The sequence below is a fragment of the Coptis chinensis genome, chromosome 8 (assembly GCF_015680905.1).
Source record: "Coptis chinensis isolate HL-2020 chromosome 8, ASM1568090v1, whole genome shotgun sequence".
In the NCBI taxonomy this organism is placed as follows: Eukaryota; Viridiplantae; Streptophyta; class Magnoliopsida; order Ranunculales; family Ranunculaceae; genus Coptis; species Coptis chinensis.
The window spans coordinates 6,933,227-6,952,712 of NC_141463.1; the positions used below are offsets into that span (position 1 = coordinate 6,933,227).

At 37.3% G+C, this 19,486-nt stretch overlaps 2 protein-coding genes and 1 pseudogene across 4 annotated transcripts; 2 read left to right on the forward strand and 1 right to left on the reverse strand.

Moving 5' to 3' along the window:
* The first annotated feature begins 485 nt into the window (after positions 1-485).
* LOC147479615 (uncharacterized) lies at positions 486-3,943 on the forward strand. Of its 2 annotated transcripts, none has more exons than XM_086580937.1 (5): positions 486-928; positions 1,040-1,133; positions 2,886-2,927; positions 3,031-3,167; positions 3,368-3,943. In XM_086580937.1, the coding sequence occupies exons 4-5, from the start codon at positions 3,032-3,034 to the stop codon at positions 3,781-3,783; spliced, it is 552 nt and encodes a 183-aa protein (XP_086437063.1). In that variant the 5' UTR covers positions 486-928; positions 1,040-1,133; positions 2,886-2,927; position 3,031; the 3' UTR covers positions 3,784-3,943. The 2 variants fall into 2 exon arrangements, with proteins under 2 accessions (XP_086437063.1, XP_086437062.1); XM_086580936.1 differs by having other exon boundaries at positions 2,891-2,927.
* A 5,664-nt stretch (positions 3,944-9,607) lies between these two features.
* On the reverse strand, positions 9,608-10,512 carry LOC147479616 (small ribosomal subunit protein cS23-like). Its single transcript, XM_086580959.1, has 2 exons — positions 10,213-10,512; positions 9,608-10,025 (listed from the first exon to the last, which is right to left on the reverse strand). Exons 1-2 carry the CDS (start codon positions 10,465-10,467, stop codon positions 9,744-9,746), a joined length of 537 nt encoding a protein of 178 aa, XP_086437085.1. The 5' UTR covers positions 10,468-10,512; the 3' UTR covers positions 9,608-9,743.
* A 598-nt stretch (positions 10,513-11,110) lies between these two features.
* On the forward strand, positions 11,111-17,413 carry LOC147479617 (uncharacterized; annotated as a pseudogene). Its single transcript, XR_015205002.1, has 12 exons — positions 11,111-11,230; positions 11,349-11,758; positions 12,413-12,659; positions 12,946-13,058; positions 13,346-13,425; positions 14,082-14,223; positions 14,394-14,474; positions 15,570-15,674; positions 15,773-15,957; positions 16,151-16,243; positions 16,555-16,694; positions 16,794-17,413. The product of XR_015205002.1 is annotated as an uncharacterized LOC147479617 (transcript).
* Positions 17,414-19,486: the final 2,073 nt, after the last annotated feature.

Consider the following 19,486-nt stretch of genomic DNA (forward strand, 5'->3'; position numbering starts at 1 on the left):
ATTGAAATCAAGTTCCTTGTTTTCCTTCACATCTATCCAAGATTCAATTTGCAAGATATACTGTGACACAATCCAAGGTTGCCTTTTGAGGATCAGTTCCAGTTGGTGTTGGTTCTCTAGCAAGACCTGAAAGATTTCATTTCTATAAAACTCCATCTTAACTATCTTGAAAGGCGCACAAAGTCTTTCCAGACCAGCACGCAGATTTCCAGCTACTATTTTTCCATCCAAGACACGAATAAAAATGCTTAGTTTATTATGATCCAACAGTTTTGATTTATATAAAAATGCTTATATGATGCCGTTCTAACTTCTAAGAAAATAGACTACATTTTACAGAAGCTTAGACTGAGTAGAAAACAAAAAATCTTACTGGACTACTACTCTACTAGTGGGTCAGTGGGCCAAGTGCTTTGCCAACGATGTTGAGTAGTGGTGCAGCTGTTCAACTCAAAATAATAAGACACCAGACATTTGGAACCACATCTTGGCATCTTGCACATCCACTCAGAGGTCGCAACCAGATTCTATTGGCTTCATTGTGGCCTCTCTTCTCCTTCATTTCAAATAACCTATGATTAAAGTAGTTAATATGGTGGTACCAGGAGTATTCTACAATCCCACTTCATTTCTCACAATAAACCCCATTCGTCCACCTCATCTTCCTTCTTCTCCCTCCTTTCTCATCAGTCCTCCCAAGTAAAAAACCCCAACAGAAAACATTCACCCACAAAGAAAGGAGGAGTATATCTTCCTTAAGGAGTACACAATATGCATGCAAAGCAATACAGAAAGCTAGCAACAACACTAGCCCTCCTCAGAAGGAAGAAGAAGGGAATGGTATATTATCACCGGGGTACTCCAACTTATCTTGTGGGCCACTGAGGGTGTGTACATCTTGTGGCTCTTTCTCCTTCCTTATGCCCCGGTATGGAAGTAATGTGGTTCTTGAAAGTATCATTTGTCATTAAAGTTTCAGTACATCTATACGTGTATATCAAAGTGTCGGGTGTTTCAAACCTACTTGTTCTTGAAACAGGGTGATCCAGTTTGGGCAATCAGTTCAGATACAGTTAGTTCTCTGGTGGGTCTTTCTCTAAATTTCTTCTTCATCTTGCCTTTGATGAACTTTGGTAAGTTGATTTATTGTTGGTCAGTGATTCATGCTTTCTTGTTGAAGATTGTTGGGGAATAACGATTCCAATCGATCCCCACTATACAGATAACTTATAATATGAATACACTACTACTCCAGACAAATTCTAAATATCCACTATAACCAACCTAATATGCCCAACTCTTTAAACAACTATTAACAACAACACAAAGATGTACTGTGGTATCCACAAGAGCTAATCCTTTTATAACGTGTGAAGGAAGATTACAATCACTCATCTCAAGTCTCTCCACTTTACTAGATCACTCCTCTCTCCTTATAGGCTTTCCTCTCTGCAAAGGTTTCTCTCCATCTTGATTGCTCTCAAAATTGGGTTTCAATTTGTGTTAGGTTTTCCAAAATCTTGTTTTTGGTTTATATACTGCCCTTTCAATTTCGCAGTTACTATAGCGAATTAGAAACGACAAATATAGGCATGGGCGGTACTCTCGGCAAGGCCAATTCCGAGCGCGCGCCCTCAAGTGCCTGTTCGTGACTTCCAATAACAAGGGCACGGGCGCGCCTTGGGCTTAGACCAATCTGAGCGCGCGCGCTCAGACCTCTTCACGCGAATAGTCATGATTTTTCTCCTCTTCTTTCTCATCCTCATGTGAGGGATAACTCCAACACAGATTTGTCTGAAAACGAATTTTATGGTCATATGGATGATATTTGAACGTTAACTCTTTAGGTTAATACATTTTTCTATGATCAACATTTTATTAGGCAGTGTGCAGATAATCTTAGTTCACGCAAACACTTTAAAGTCTAAATTCTAAGAGTTTGGATTACCAACATTGAAGGTGGGGTAAATGACTTTTAAAAGGGAAAAATCTGTTGATTTTCAAGAGTTTAATTAGCTTCACGAGTGTTCGTATATATATCAACCACTCTGAGTTTAATTAAGCGAATGTTCCAAAGGCTTAACTTTTCTCGCGATGCATTTCAGTACTGAAAAGTGAAAACCAAAGGCACACAAGTGCCGTGCTTACTCCATTCCATGAAGTGTTCTAGTTGAGACGCCAAAGAGTGCATATGTGATCTGAAGAATAATATCTTCCTCTAATCATCAATAGGCCAGTCACTATATCAACCTAAGGCATGAAAATTGAAATCCTATATGTTAGGCCAAGTAGTCGAAAAACCACTTATGAGTTATGACAAGGGTTACATTCATACTGCAAGTGGAAATTTGAAACATTTTAAATAAAAGTAGGAACACAAGCTCTCAAATTCTCAAAATAGGCTGTTGAATGTCCTTGTCAAGACCCAGAAACAGGGACCAGCGGCTCCAAGAATTGGATATAAGTATATAACTTGAGTTTGCTTAATGACTCAACTACAGAACTCCAGCTGGAAAATCTTTCCAGATTATATAGTATGGTATATTAGGCCTTTTACAAACATTGGAGTAACTGTTTGGAAGCTTTGTACCAAATGGTGATTTATAGTTTTATATGAAGCGAGAAATGGAAAAGTTGCTGATGCAATTTGTGTTTTTGTCGGTCTCCTAAATCAATGAGGGTGTCTTTGTTTGAAGTGTCACATTTATTTCAAGTGAAGAAGAGAAATGATATTCCTAATTAGACTGATAAACACACTGATCCGATGTTTCTTTTATGCAAGTATATTCTGAACCCTAGAAGTTAACTGTTAGCTCTCTTCCAATTTCCAGTTGATTTTCTGTGAATCCGTCATTGATTAACATCTTCGATGCATTTCTTGGCAGAGTAGTTGGCATTAATGTGATCGAGGCACCAGTACTTCACCCGTAAGGGCCTAGCTTGAAAGATTTAACAGATTTATGGAGGTACCGTATTTCGTGTTTGTGTGATCTATTCATTGATTTGACAATTGTGTAATTCTTTTTATCAGATGTCTGAAGGACTATTCAATTTTGTTATTGGTTGGACATTCATGTATGCTCCGTTGCTCTTCACGGATCGCAAGAGAAACAGATACATAGGATCATTAGGCGCTTTATGGGGTTTCCAGATGTTCCTTACAAACAGTATGTTCCACCCTGAAACTCTTAACTACATTAACTATTAAACAAGTAGAACAATACGGCCATCGCTCAGTTGGTGCACATACTTGTTATTTCACCACTGATGTTACAATCACATTTTGGTAATGAGCTTTTTGGCTTTGTTAAGATTTTATTCTAAAAATTTTCCACTAATTTAAAGTTAATTATTTTTGCAATCCCAGCATTCTTAATACCCTACATGGCGATTCGGCTAAATGAGGCAGAAGGCAATTACAGTCCCAAAGAACCCTCTAAATTCGGTGCAGTGATGATCAGTGGTGCACCAATTGTTGGACTGGTAGGAGGAGGAGCTTGTGTGATATCCACATTATGGGCCCTTTTTGGTAGAATGGATGGAGACTTTGGGAGTGTAACAGATCGATGGGATTTCTTGATTCGTTATCTTGGATCAGAGAGATTAGCTTATGCTTTCATATGGGACATTGTTCTCTACACAATCTTCCAGCCTTGGTTGATTGGTGACAACCTACAAAATGTTCTGAAAAACAAGGTCGGCATAGTTAGTAAGCTTAGATTTATACCAGTTGTTGGCTTGGCTGCCTATCTTCTTAGTTTGGATCCTGACAATGAGTTATGACAATCTCTAAACTTTTATCAGATCTCTCTTAATTACGAAAAGTGAACAGTTCAACTGTTGCTGTTGTGTGCATTTTGAGGGGTTTACATTTTTCTTTCCTTTTTTGTAATCCTATATGGCACATTTAGCATTTTGAAAAAATAAGACAGATTTAAGTGAACATGTTTTAAGGTATGTGCAAATGTGCAGTGCTGGTATAGTATTCTTTTCCCGAATGTAAAGGTTATTTGTTAACTCAATTTGGTAAAATTTCATTCAATGATATTCCGACGAAATTATCATTGTTGCAGAGCCAAACAACGCGAAAATGAAAGTGATTTTTGTATGTTACCCTTGCTTCCAAGTAATAAAAATTTGGCTACAATATTGAACCCCTTGTTCATTTCTGAAATCATCAAATTTTGTCATAGAGAGCGATTTATTGGTGGTGATGTCTAGTAGCCAGTTCAGAAATCATCCGACTTACTGGGGAGGTCAATTTGGGTTGTTAGGTAACTCTGGGAGTTGTAGCCAACCCAAATCACTATAGGTTAGAATCGTCTCTCTCTCCTCGGAAGGATAACTTCAAGGGTCTGAGACAACTAGAATCAGCCCTAGCAATAAATGAAGACCTACCCTGGTTTTACAAATTCCCTCGAGTTGTTTGTGACTATCCCACTCAAGAGCTCTATTCTACTTTTTCTGAAAGAGTTGTTATCCATTCCTACCAGCTCACTGGTTTACTGGAGTAGGGTTCCTTCTGCCTAAAGCTATCACTAAACATATGAATAGATTTTTTCATAAAACTAGGTTCAAAACCCTTATTCCGGTTTTTGAATTATGTCTAAAGTCCAACCAGTTTGTAAAAGTGCGAAATAAAGGTTTCGTTTTCAGTGAGTTTGTGAGAAAAAACCAACCGCACCTTTATTGTTTTTTCAAAATACCTTACATACCCTTTTATATGAAAGTTGTTACTTAATTTCTTTCTTCCTTAATTGGCAATGGTGATTTCTCATATCGTGATTTTGGACTGAAATTGAGACCATCTTTTCTCTTTTCTTCTTTGTTTTCTTTTTGCTGGACTTTTTGGAATTGTCACCACTAAGGTACATTTATTTATACCTACACTTCTATTATTATGTTATCTAGGGCAAGCAAAAGATGGAATTGACTACTGATAATTTAACTTATCGTCATCTCTGTATTTGATCATTTTTTTCATTGAATAATATAACTTGCACTCTTTTGAGATAATGGAATTGTTGTAATTTTTAGTTTCATTTCAATTTTGTGTTGTAGGATGGATTTTACTGTTCTTAGAGTTATATCCTACAAAAAATTTGACTCTCATGAAGTCGTTGGTCCGTCTTCTTCAATTATCGATGTCAAAAATGAGATTTCGACGAATTTCCCTTGCATACATGTTATTGCCTGTATTGGTAGTAAGGGTGATTCTTTATGGCTACATTGATGAAGGATATACGGTGATCGCTTCGGGCAATGCTATTCACATTCTATCAAGCCCGGTTTGAATGGTTTTATGCCAAGACACATGCCCCATTCTCCTGGTTTATCCGTGTAGTCCAAGATTGGTCCCGTAGACCCAAAAAGAAAAGAATTGAAAGCAATCGTGTGATTCGTTAGTCTATGATCGGTTTTGATGTTCTCGGCAAACCATATGTTTTAGTTGTCTTAATTGAGATTTTTAAGTTTGGTCTTTTGACATTTATTAATGAGAAATTGATATTCATTGTATACTTTTATGAAATGTTGATACTCATTTGAGATTATTCGCTAGTCGGTTTGTTTTATTTTTCATTTGTTATAATGAAATTTATAGTCCAGAAATTATTCATGTTGCGGCGATTGACAAAGTCAAACATTCATGTTGCGATGCGTAATTGATAGTGCAACATTCATGTTGCAGTCGTAATTGAGAGTGCAACATTCTTGTTGCAGTTGTAATTGATAGTGCACCATTCATGTTGCAGTTTGTTGTAGTCGTAATTGAGAGTGAAACATTCATGTTGCAGTTGTAATTGAGAGTGAAACATTCATATTGCATGCAATGAATGCGTCTTCGATCTTCTTGAACCCATCTCTTTTAAAGGAGACTTCTCCATTTTACAGGTGTCATGCTATGTACTGCAACTACATAGTTTGATGCTTCCTTTTAAACTTGGTGTTTTTGTCTTTGGAATCATGTACTCATAATGTAGACAAAGCTAACCCAATTTATTAGAAACTTGGAATTTAGGAAGCAATTGGCTGATGAGGCATTCAACGCCTCATCGATACAAATTGCAGGGATTGTAGGTCATCCCAGATAGGGTCTGAACTTTACTACACATTCACTATGATACCCACCAACACAACAAAACATTGCAACCCTTATTGGACAAGGATACCATTCATAACAACAATCACAATTCACAAGAATGAACCTAAGCACAAAATGGGATTTATGAAGTACCAAATTCTCAAGAAATGACGAAACGAAGCCTCAAGCATTCACAACCTTTCATCAATTTAGGCATAAAAAGTAACCAAACTTTACAATTATGCTAACATTTTCTTAATCGCCATCATTCCAATTCAAAATCCATAACCATCATCAATTATAACCTGGTTACGAAATTTACGCCAATAACACCAGTTGGCATTGTAATCAAACCATCTCGGATCCGAACTAGGTAAAACGAATGAAGAAATCAACCAAAATAGAGAACACCAGAAACCCTAATTTCATTCACAAAAGATCTAACTCTGATTCATAGGTTCCAAATCAACTATATATTACATCAACACCACTAACATTGAAACATTATAATACTAAATACTAAAGACAGAAACATTGAAACAAACCCTAAACAAACATCTTCAAGAACTAGTAAATTTGGTAACCGCCTTGGTGCCTTCAGAAACGGCATGCTTAGCCAAGTCAATAAGAAGAACAAGACGAACAGTAGTCTGAATCTCCCGAGAAGTGATGGTGGGCTTCTTGTTGTACCTTGCAAGCCTTGAAGATTCCTGAGCCAGCTTCTCAAAGATATCATTAATGAAACCGGATCGTATCAAACCGATAAAGACTAATAAGGAATTTTGTATGCCTTCAAAACTGACCAAACATCAATATTTGCTTTTATTGTGGTCTTAACATTCACCCTATTTTCAATAAAGACACTAAAAAGATTTGCAAACGGTGTATCTATCATTTTTTCCTTATGCACTTCCATTATATTAGCTCTAATCAAATCCATAATATCAATCATTGACTTTAAACTGGACCTATAATTCAACAACTCGCTTTTAACCAAATTTTCTTTATCTTTCTCCTCTATCTTTTCTTTGCCTTTCGTTTTTGGGTTTTTGCTCGTTGAGGTAGTTGCATCTTTAGTTTATTACGGAAGACTCAGTTTAGATTTAGCGGCCTTCCCTTGTTGCGTAACCTGAAAGAAAACTAATGAATTAGTAGCTTGTTGCAACCAATTACGACTGCAACATGAATGTTTCAGTGTTTTTTTTTACTACAACATAGATGTTTCAGTGGAAAACATACCTCAAAACTCAAACAAACATCACCAATTTAAACCTCAAACAAACAACACTCATGTTGCATTCGACCCAAAATACTCATGTTAAAGTGGGATTTGACACTGCAATATCCATGTTGCATTGGGATTTGATAGTGTAACATCCATATTGCAGTGGTAAGTGACAGTGCAAATGAAAATCTAAGTATATTTGATGCAACACTCATGTTGTAGTGAATACATTCAACACACTTTAACCAATTTTTCATAAAATGAAAATCCTAATATATCAAAATTGTGAAACTATCAATGAAATTTGGTATCTAACCTTTTTGCCATTTTGTTCTCTTTTTTTTTGTAGTAGATCTTGTGTTTGCTTGCACATTATCGTTTGAATCTTTTCTTTTTTCTTCATTAGGGTTCTTCATTTCGAAATTTAGGTTTAATTTGAGGAAACTAGGGTTTAATTTGGGGAACTTAGGTTTCAAAATTTGGGTTTAATTTGGGGAAATTGGATTAGGGTTTCAAAATTTAGGTTTAATTTGGGAAATTAGGGTTTTGAAATTTGCATATGTTGTTTACTGCAACAATGTTGCATATTTGTCTAGTTTGATTTCTGTTTAAGGGACAATTGTATAATATTGTCAACAAATGGACTGGATGGGCTTTTAATATAATTAGAAAAAGCCGTGTCTTTTTTCCGTAATTAAATTGGAACACTGGGCTTCGAGCCCATTCTCTGTATTTTTTTGATCCTTCTTGTGGTCTGTCCCCAGTCTTTGCAAAAAAAAAGAGAAATCTAGTGAGGTGGGATCAATGCTGCCTGCGAAAGAAAGAGGGACTCGGTATTGTTAACCTACAAACTTGGAACAGAACAGCTAGGGGAAAACTGGTGCACTGCCTCGCTTCTAAGCTTTAAACTCTTTATAGCAGCTAGCCAATGAGCACTTCATAAAGATTCACCATTTCTTGACAATGCCCATACCAGAGGACTGCTCACATGAATGGAGAGGTATTCTTTAATGCAGAGAACCAATGCGACAGCACACTCTTAATAGCATTGCCAACGGAGCTGCTACTTAAGTTTGGCACAAGTGAGAGATATTTAACTAGTAGAAGCAGATACAACTGAAACAAATGAGCATGTCATTTGGCCCCTTACCCTACTGGTAAGTACATTATTGTAACAGCCTAGCAAGTCCTCAGAGCTAGATTGAATCCCATCTATGGACTGACATTGCCTGGAATGAACTTACAATATCACGACATGCTGATATCATCACCCGGCTAGCAATGCAAGAAGCTACCATCACAAGATAAGCTGGAGTTCATTTCATTTTAATAGAATTTAAACTTACCAAGCAAAAAAAAAAGATAAGCTGGAGTTCGGCGTGTTGCCTGAAGTAAAATGTTTGCAGTGTAACCTAAAGCATCAAATTCCTCAAAAGAACCAAACAAGTACTAGATGCACCATCTCTCCAAGAAGATCCAAACATGCATTACAACAGTACAACCTGATATCCTACATATCTGCTCTCCTAGAATTGCTAATTCCAATGCTTGTAGGTCATCTCGGGCAAGCACTAGTAGAAGACCTGTTCTAGAGAATAAGAAACATCTTTCTTTGGTTGCTCTTTCTCATGTCAGATATGAAGTCCATACTTCATTGGTGTGGCATCAACAGACAAGTAACAAAAGCCAAAAGGGATTGAGTTTGGATCTGTAAACCCTTAAAGGGAAGTGATGACAGGAGGAAATTATCAAAGTCAGCTTTTGTGCTACTGTTTATTTCATATGGAAAAAGCAGAACAATCATATTTTTAGATATAGTAAGAGCACAAAGCAAATTCTGCTCACTGAGATCAAGAAAGCTGTCTGTCGAAGGAAAAAAAAACGTAAGAAAGAAAGATTGAGAAGGAGATTCTTAAGAAGGACTAGATGAATAGATGCCCACGTATATAGGCCATAGCAGCTCAAAAGTCTAAAGTGCAAGATCCTATATTCCCCGTCTACAATATGCAAATGGAATGGAGCATGCACCCTTTTGCTTACGATCGAAAATATGCAAACTGAATCAACATAATTGGCCCCTAACTACGCCTTACAAAACCCGTTCAAGGCTTACCTAGGATTTGTTAAATTCTCAATAACAATGAATGCATTATGAAATTTTCTCTAATTCATCTAGAAAATGGTAACATCTCCAGTTTTAGGCGTAAAGGCTTCTAAGGTTGCTCACCTTAAAAGTGGCTTGTAGGTCTCCTAAATCTATTTCAAACTACACTAAAACGTAACTAGCAAAGATAAAGAGCTCGATGAAATCAAAACTTCCTTGAAATGAACTTGCTGCTAAATGCAACATTCTGAAGGGTTACAATAGAGACGACAGTTATATATAACAAACATAATACCAAGTAAATTACAGAAAAAAGAAAGAAGGATAAACATTTACGGCAAATTCCCACCGCTTTGCTGCCATAAATTGATAATATCAGTAGCCTGGTTAAGAAGAATAATCATCCTCTTTTGTGAAATCCAAGGCTTACTCTCCAACTTCAACTTAAGCTCTTCCCAAGCATCTTTCCTTGGCCAAAAGTAGTAAGGACTTAATGGTATCGTTCCGTGACCCGGTATAACTTGATCAAGTGCAAGACCAATGTTCTTCTCCATCCAAATGAACTTCAAAACTAGTCTTGATTTTTCCATTGGCTTCACTACTACACCTAGCTTCTACATATTCACCCACAAAAATAAAAACTCATTACACAATTGCTAAAATAGCATAAAATAAATAATCTTTTTGCAAAAATGAGACTACATATAAAATACCAATTGCGAAAAAAGCGTAAAAAAGTGACTTCTAAACAAAAATGTGGGAAAAAAAAATGAAAAACAAAGAGACGGGTTGAGTGAAAACCTCTTTTTCTATAATGGGTTCGACTTCATCGACGGGTACTACCTGTTCTACATCTTCAATAGCTTCAACTGCAGCAGCTGAAGCAGAAAAAGTTACTTCTCTTTGTTTAGTAAAATGTAAAGAAGAGTGAGACTTTGGGTTGAAAGAAATAGAAGAAATGAAAGGTTTTGAAGTGATGAGTTTGTTGGTAGAAGATGAAATAGGTATGAAAGGTGAATTAGTATTAACTGGTTGAACCACTGCCATGGATAACATCTTCTCCTTTTAGTTTAAAGAAGAGAACAAGAGTGAGGTTGTTTTTTGGAAATTTGGATAAGGCCATTGCCATATCAATGGGCTCAAATTAGGGGTGGAACTTGGGTCGGGTTAGCCCAAGCCCGATAGACTAAAATCCGACTTTTATTAATCCTACTAACATGTCATATCTGTGGTCCGGACTTAGTTTTGTAAAATCAAAACCCGACTCAGTTTTGAATTAGGCTCGGGTTAGAATATCAAAAAATTGAAAAACTCGAAATCGGGTTTAGAATCTCTATTTTATAGAAAATAATATAATCAACAATATTATTTTCTTTTTCAAACAATCAATTTTTTTTTATTTCATTAGAAGATTTTAATTTTGGTATTTTCTTACTCTTTCTAATTCTAAAAAAAAATCCTAGAAGTTTGACCAATCTGACCTAACCTGAATTGGTCGGGCTAGAGTTTGGGCTGAAAATTTAAGGACGGACTAGGATTTAGTCCTGGGCTCGAGTTGAAACATTTGAAACTCGGATTATGACCCAACCCGCCCGAGTTCCACCCCTAGCTCAAATCTCCATTATGGGCCAGCCTCGAAAATCCCCAAACCCAATACTAAGCCCACTGCGAAGCCCAAGGCCGGCAACCAATGCCTCAAAAACAGATCACACTCACTTTTTCCTTGGTCCTTTATTTTTTTACATTCTCGTTTCTCTCTCCTCAAAAACTTCATTTCTCAGATTGGGAAAGAAAAAACGAAGTCAATCACAAACAACAGGTACTAGTTTCCTCGAGATTCGTTTCCAAGTAAATTTCTAGATCCAACTCACAGTTTTCGAGATCTAAGATCTATACTAAAAAGTAACATTATTTACATATCTTGTGTTTGATTACAGGTAATAGATAGATAGAAATGGCTATGATGGATGAACCGTTATATCCAATAGCAATATTAATAGACGAGTTAAAAAACGAGGATATACAATTAAGATTAAACTCGATTCGCCGGCTATCTACAATAGCACGTGCATTAGGTGAGGAGAGAACAAGGAAAGAATTGATTCCATTTTTAAGTGAGAATAATGACGATGATGATGAAGTGCTTCTCGCCATGGCCGAGGAATTGGGTGTTTTTATACCTTATGTTGGTGGTGTGGAATATGCTCATGTTTTGCTTCCGCCTTTAGAGACACTATGTACTGTTGAGGAGACTTGTGTTAGGGATAAGGCGGTGGAATCGTTGTGTAGGATTGGGGCGCAGATGAAGGAGAGTGATTTGGTTGATTGGTTTATTCCGCTTGTTAAGGTATAATTTTTTTGTTTATTTCACTTGTTGTTTTATGGTTTTATCTTTGTATGTATTGTTAGTTATGATTGTGAACAATGATTAATGAGTAGAAAAAGCCATGGTTATTAGACTAATATTGTATGTTGAGAGTAAATCTTACTACCTATGAAGGAGAGGAAGTTTTTGTTTTTGTAAAGTGTTCACTTAGTTACGAGTTATAACAATTATAGTTGCTTTGTTAAACCCTCAAAATTGAAAATATTGTTTGTTTAGGCCTCGGTTGAGTGATATTTGTCATTTGGACTCTGTGTTTTAATCTTTTTGGGTTTTTGTTATTTCTTGAATATACATTTTACCATTAGGCTAATAACTAATTAAGAGCGAGAGGAAGGAGTAGCAATTTTACTCTCTTTTCCCCACGTTCATTGAGGGGGTAGGGGTTTTATTATGTTCTTGGTCCTTTTTTCCCCACAATTTGTATATTGACAATTCATTACAACTTATCTGCTTCCCGCCGTTTGTAATTATGCGAAAATATCTTGATATGATTTCATCTTACTTTTTCTTTTGATTCGATGCACTTGTATAAAAAAAATATAATTACCAACTAAAAGGTTTGATTTTTTTTGGTACTGTTGTAAATGATTACATTGTTTAATTTCCTCTCTCCAGAGACTGGCAGCTGGTGAGTGGTTTACTGCTCGAGTATCTTCGTGTGGGCTGTTTCACATTGCTTATCCGAGTGCCCCAGAAATTTTGAAGACAGAATTACGGTCGATATACAGTCAGTTGTGTCAAGATGACATGCCTATGGTGAGGAGATCAGCTGCATCTAACCTGGGGAAGTTTGCTGCTACTGTTGAACCTTCCCATCTGAAGACTGATATCATGTCCATATTTGATGATCTAACACAGGATGGTACGTGGATTTTGTTTTGATAAACTGTTATCATGGGTGTATCTGTATATTACTGTCATTGTTTGATGCATGTGTTTAGTTCTTCATATGCTTGACCCTGATGTCAGGGATCAAGGTTCTGTTTTGCTGCTGTTGCTGCATATACAGTCACTGTATATTATTCTTACATATATTTTCTATGGGAAACCTGTTCCATTGCTTGTTTCTTTTTATGTCATCTAGGTCATATATCATAGAGTATGAGGTCAAGAATCTGGAGACTAACTATGTATCTTCTGTATTTCAGACCAAGATTCTGTTCGATTATTGGCTGTTGAGGGTTGTGCAGCACTTGGGAAATTGCTGGAACCCCAGGATTGTGTAGCACATATTCTGCCTGTTATTGTCAATTTCTCTCAGGTAAGTAATCAGGTCGATTAAGATTTGTAGTTTGTGGCTGTCTTCTGTACCACGGATGATATCATAAATACTCGATTTCATATATTGCGAAAGCATGAATCATATACTATGCCAGTGCCCAGTTGTACAAATAAAAAAATTAATAAAAGTTGTACTAAAAAGAGAAAATGAGAATGGAAAAGAATAGCATTTTGTTTGAGTTAGTAGTTTTAATAACCTCTGTGCTTTCTGTTGTTTAATCTGTTTTAAAATATACCTCAAATTTCATATTTCTTTCTTTGGAATAGGATAAGTCATGGCGTGTGCGGTACATGGTTGCAAATCAGTTATATGAGCTTTGTGAAGCGGTGGGGCCTGAACCTACTAGGTAATTCAGTCTTAGGAGCTAATGTCTATTTTTTTGATAAGAAGATTCCACGGTGCTGTAATTGAAAAGGAATTTTGTACTAATATGTGAAAAAAAAAGTTTAGGCCCTTAGACGGTTTATTCTATCCCAGTTCTTCTATACTTAAAAAAGCGGAGAAGTAGACCACTCTCGTACAACCACTCCTTAAGAGCCCTTCACTTAAAAGAGTGGACCTACGCCACAGATTAATGGCTGAATTTTTGTGGAGATAACCTTCTCCCCATGAAGGTCATCTTCACATAATATTAGCTCAATGGAATGTGTATAACATCATCAAAGGTTGTGTCATCATTATTATGATTTATCTAGCGGTCCATAGCTTTTCAACTCTTTTGCTGTGGCGAGACATATTCAAACTAGTTGATTTTTTGTGAGGAAGATCTTAATGGCAAGGGGTCTATCTCCACAAGAAACCATCCCTTAATTTGTAGGATAGGATAACTTTTTCTACTGGAGTGTACTTGGGAGTGTAAATAAGGGAGTGGCTCTATCCCTCCCCCTTAACGAATACTCCTTTTCATTGTGTATCTTGAAGACTTTAAAGATGTGTTGTGTAAAATATATCTCTTGTTGCGGTTCTCATAGAGAAGGTTTTGATTTGTGATATTGATTGAAGGGCGGACCTGGTTCCTGCATATGTCCGGTTACTTCGAGACAATGAGGCGGAAGTACGTATAGCAGCTGCCGGAAAAGTTACTAAATTTTGTAGGATCTTGAACCCGCAACTTGCAATTCAGCATATTCTTCCCTGTGTAAAGGTATAGATACAACCTAATCCTTTATGATTTTCACGCTCTTTTTTGTGGTTGGTTCTTTGTGCTAGTTGAAAATAGTAATATGTCAGATACGCTTCTGTTAGTTCTTTTTCCTTCCACCGCGTTTACTCATTGTGCAATTCAGAGACATACTTGGTTTTAATTGATTACAGGAGCTCTCGTCCGATTCATCTCAGCATGTTCGTTCTGCTTTAGCATCTGTGATAATGGGTATGGCACCTGTCTTGGGAAAGGTAATGACATTAAACTGAATTTAATTGTACTTCATAGGAGATCTTTTACCACAAATTAATCATATATGCATGACAAGATATCATAGCATACTAAAGAGTTGATGACAGTTTTCATGTCGGCACATTTTACGTGGTCTAAGGAATGGTAATCTAGTTGTGATGTTGTAGGCGTTATCAAGGTTTACAAATGTGTAAGAGCCGAGGTGCTATGCCTCCCAGAGGCTCAAGGCGTGCCTTTGAGGCGTAAGCCTTGATCACGTCTCAATCGGCAAGACAATCTTATTAACTTAATGAACTTTTTTGTGTGAGTATGGTGGTTTTGTTTTTTGAACAATGATTGTGGGTGGTTGCGAGGAGAAAATGTTTAATAGTTTTTTAGTAAAATTTCTAGTCACCTAGTGATGTCATACTGTTTATTTTGAATGTACGTTAGTTTGTAGGTCAAGCTTTAGATCAGTGTTATCAGACCCGGCCCGGCCTGGTGGGTTGACCCGGTAAACCGGCGAACAGGTCCCCTAACCGGGCTGGGTTGATAATTAGATCGTTTAAGCACTTAACCCAGTGCTGAACCGGTTAACTCGGGCGGTTTTCTGTTGAACCCGGCTTAACCGGACGGTAAACTAGCGGGCCGACTTATCACTCAACTGTTAAATTCAAAATTAAATTGTTTGTGGGCAGTCTCGAACCTTGGTTCCCAACATATCAGGCATCTTACACATCAAAAATTGCCAACATATCACTCAACAGTTACTGATTATTGGTTATATATAAATCTATATACTATATAGTCCAAATAGTGACCCACTCGGCCAACCACTAACCCAGTGACCCAGTCCCTTCACCGGTTTGACCTTTGGGCTGGGTCTGATAACACTGCTTTAGATTACTCATTACTGTAAAAGATAGCATGTTACATGTATATAATTATATATGTGATATCATGCTTTGTTTTATTTGGATGTTGATTTGAATTTTTTCTATTTCTTACCGTGTCCGCGAGTCAGTGATTTGGGTGCTCATGTTTATTTTTATTTCTTTCGCTATTTGTGATTTTGCATTCTGTTGTGCTATCTATCTAATTGTTGCTTTTTGTAGGATGCGACAATTGAGCAACTTCTTCCAATATTTCTTTCCTTGCTAAAAGATGAATTCCCTGATGTTCGGCTGAATATAATTAGCAAGCTTGACCAAGTGAACCAGGTTTGTTAGACACTGAAGCTCAACATGAGACTGTTTCTTGTTAAAATCTCCAGTTGGTCATGGCTCCCCGGGGATGCTGATACAAACTCTCCTTGCAGGTCATTGGTATTGATTTACTTTCCCAATCATTGTTACCTGCTATTGTTGAGCTTGCTGAGGATAGACACTGGAGAGTTAGGGCTTTGCGATAATAGAGTATATACCTCTATTAGCAAGTCAGTTAGGTGTAGGTTTTTTCGATGATAAGCTTGGTGCTCTTTGCATGCAGTGGTTGGAAGACAAGGTTTGTCAAGCTCTTACTTTTATGGTTAAGAAAGAGTTGATTTATGGTTCCCAGGAAGTGTATGCTTCGGTCCTATTTTTTCCTGTTGTGTTGGAAATAAACAATTGGTCATTTGGGTTTTTGCATGGATGTTTTTATCTTTGCGCATTGTTATAGCTATTCATTCCTTCTCTGTGGGTATATCTGATGGCAGGTTTACTCAATCCGTGATGCCGCTGCTAATAACTTGAAGCGCCTTGCAGAAGAATTTGGTCCTGAGTGGGCTATGCAGCACATAGTTCCACAGGTTTGTTTTCTTTACTCTGCTGTCATCCTGTATGTGTCTACCATTGTCACTCGGTCTGTTACCATTGTTCCAGGCTTCCAGCAAAAGTTGGACATTTTTATAACTTTTAACAGTAGTCAGTTACAAAATTCGGGAAAAAATGAAAATAATCTAGTTTATGGACATTATGAATGAAGTCTTGATGACAACCATGGTGGCTGTCTTTCGCATGAACCTGTTACCCTATCAATTTGCTGCATGGTCTCATTTTTCCTTCGTTCCTTTCTTTTCACTATATTTTTTTGACATTTAATGGCGTCTCTTCTTTTCAGGTTTTAGACATGATAAACAACCCTCACTATCTGTACCGAATGACAATTTTACATGCAGTTTCTCTCTTAGCACCCGTTATGGGTTCAGAGATAACATGTTCAAAACTGTTGCCTGTCGTCATTAACGCATCTAAGGATAGGTAAGCTTTTTACTATATTTCAATAGATTATGCATTGGAGAATTTTCTGTTGGCCAGCTGTCTTCTTGGATTGTTGTGCTAAGCATTAGTGATTTTCAGAGTACCAAATATCAAATTTAACGTGGCCAAAGTGTTGCAGTCCCTCATTCCGATTGTTGACCAATCGGTAAATTTCTGTCCATGTGTTTTATCTGTTTTATTGGTTATCTTTGCAAATATTTGTCCCCTTCTGCTAAATTTGGTATGCTATGGTGTTCTCTATGATGCAGGTGGTAGAGCAGACGATCCGTCCGTGTTTGGTCGAGCTCAGTGAGGATCCAGATGTAGATGTCAGATTTTTTGCCAGCCAAGCTCTTCAAGCTAGTGATCAAGTTATGATGTCTAGCTAGGGATACTCGTTCAAGATCATTATGAATCGTGAAGTTTGCAGTGAATCCATGTTTGTATTAAAGAATCTTCGTTAGCCGGGTGCTCGTTTGACATTCTTTCAGTTTTGTTGAACCTTTTGAGTGCCTTTGTATTAATATAACTTACTTGTACGAGCTTGTAGTTAGCATCATGTAGCACTAATGCAAGTCCGGTTCCTCCGATTTAGTCTCTGACAGACCTTCCACAGTTACTCCAGTCGAGTCGCACCACAACTCCTTTGATCAGATATCTTGTTTGTGTTGAATTTGGGTCTTTGGCCATTATATAAAAGTTGTATGTTGTTTAGATTAGCTCGCTGTTGTATGGGGATTCAGACTTTTTGTGAAGGGTGATCGGAATGATTGATAAGAGTACATTAACTTGTGAAAAAGAAGTTGCTGCCATGTTTTAATATGCACAGCAGTTCAATTTCTCTTTCAGTAGATTGGACTGTTCGGCCCGTGTGAGGCTTAAAATGTTTCCGAGAACTGTATTTAAATATATTCATCTGTTATTGCTGCAACTTGAAGGACACAATAAGTATACGCTACATATTTTAAATATGCATTGAGTTCACTTTTGTTAGCTTGTCGTGCTTCCAACGTTCCAGGGTCGCTCTACCTGGGTTCTCTTACTTTTATTGCTTTCCGCAAGGTTTTGGGCATCATCTAAATCTCATTACATAACAGACTCACAGTGAATGTGTTTAATATGGGTTCTTATCAAGTTGGTGAAAAGCCGTTTGAAGTTGTTCGTTGTCAATGTCTGGGGCGATGACCTTGGGGAGGTACTGAAATCCCGTGTTTATGTTATCTAGACCGTCTAATCGTTTAACTCTAGTTTTTCTACTTGGGAGGTACTGAAATCCTCATCGCCTCTTTTATGTGTATTTAGCAGATATTAGCCTCCTATCAGATTTGAATCTGACTCGATCAGAAATAAGTCTGGTAATATTTGTTTGGACGATTTTTTGGATTAAGATCCTTGTCAAACTAGGATATCTCTAATGGCGACTTTCATGCCTTGCTTACTCTCCACCATTATAGCTAGATCTCTTCGACTGTAACATAGTCCCACGTACATAAGGATGTACAGAGATGTGAATCAAGTTATCAACAGCTGGACAAGGAATGCAGCAAAAGTGCCTTCTCAGCTTCTCTGCACTTTATCAATCCTTTTAGGCTCGTCGCTTCCATGGGAATGAGTCACTGTAGTGGACATATATGTTAAACAAATCAAAGTGAGAATTTCTCCAACATATAGTGTTGAGTTTTGATCAGTTAGAGGTTCTTAGACTTAGAACGCTTGAATGATACTGGAACATGTATATGCACTTATATGTTGCATTCTCTTTCTATCTACTTTGGGAGGATTGCTAGCGTCCTGTTTTTAGGCCAGGTAAATAGTTTACATACATAAACACATTCTATTTCTCCCTACAGTAGAAATCATTGTCTTCCCACAGAAACGTGATCTACTGTTAGTTGTATGCTCATCATGTTAGTTGTACACAGAAAAAGAAGAATCGTGTTCATAAAGCTAAGTCTGAGTTTAGTTATAATTATGACAAAGGAAATGTAAAAGAACAATATGGCAAGACACCAAAGGAGCTGGTGAGTGTTTGAATGGTGAGTGTTTGTTGGGTTGTTGGAACCGTCGAGCCTTGCTCCGGTGTCCGTATGCCACGTTTACGATTTTTCAGTCTGATGAAGAGGGTGCACCCTGCGCTCATGCTTACAGAAATTTTTCACTGTTTCGGCCCAAGCCCATTTTCTCATCTTTTTCTATGTAAACCGATATAAAGGAAATAGATTAGGGTTTTGAGATAAACTTTGAGAGATTCATTTCTTGGGTATTGTGGGAGCTCTATTGAGCTAGGGTTTGAGTGAGGCCTCTTCTTCTTAATTCTTGATATCTCTTGTAAACTCTCCAATCTTTGCTATAAAGGAAACTCGGCTCTTGTGTGGATGTAGGTAACATTTACCGATCTACCTTAAATCTTTGTGTCTCTTTGCATGATTTACTTCCATTATTATTGTTTGCTTGCTATGGGTGATGATAAATTAGTGGCTTTGCTTGTTTGAGTTTGTTGTGATAACTACCAAAGTCTTGGTGGGTGATTTCCTTGGTGTGAGCTCCAAGTTGAAATCATTTGGGATAGAAAGTAACTAGATTGAGGTGTGACTTTCTAGTGAAATCTCCCAACAAGTGGTATCAGAGCACGGTTTTGAATGATTGGAACAAGGTGTGTGAGGAAAGCTTCTATCTTTAGCAGAGAAGGCTAGGTGTTTGAAGAAATTCCTCTGAGAGAGTCTCCACCATTGTGTTGGTTCAAGTGGAAGTCATGACAACCGAAAAGGAAAGCTACAAGATAGAGAAGTTTG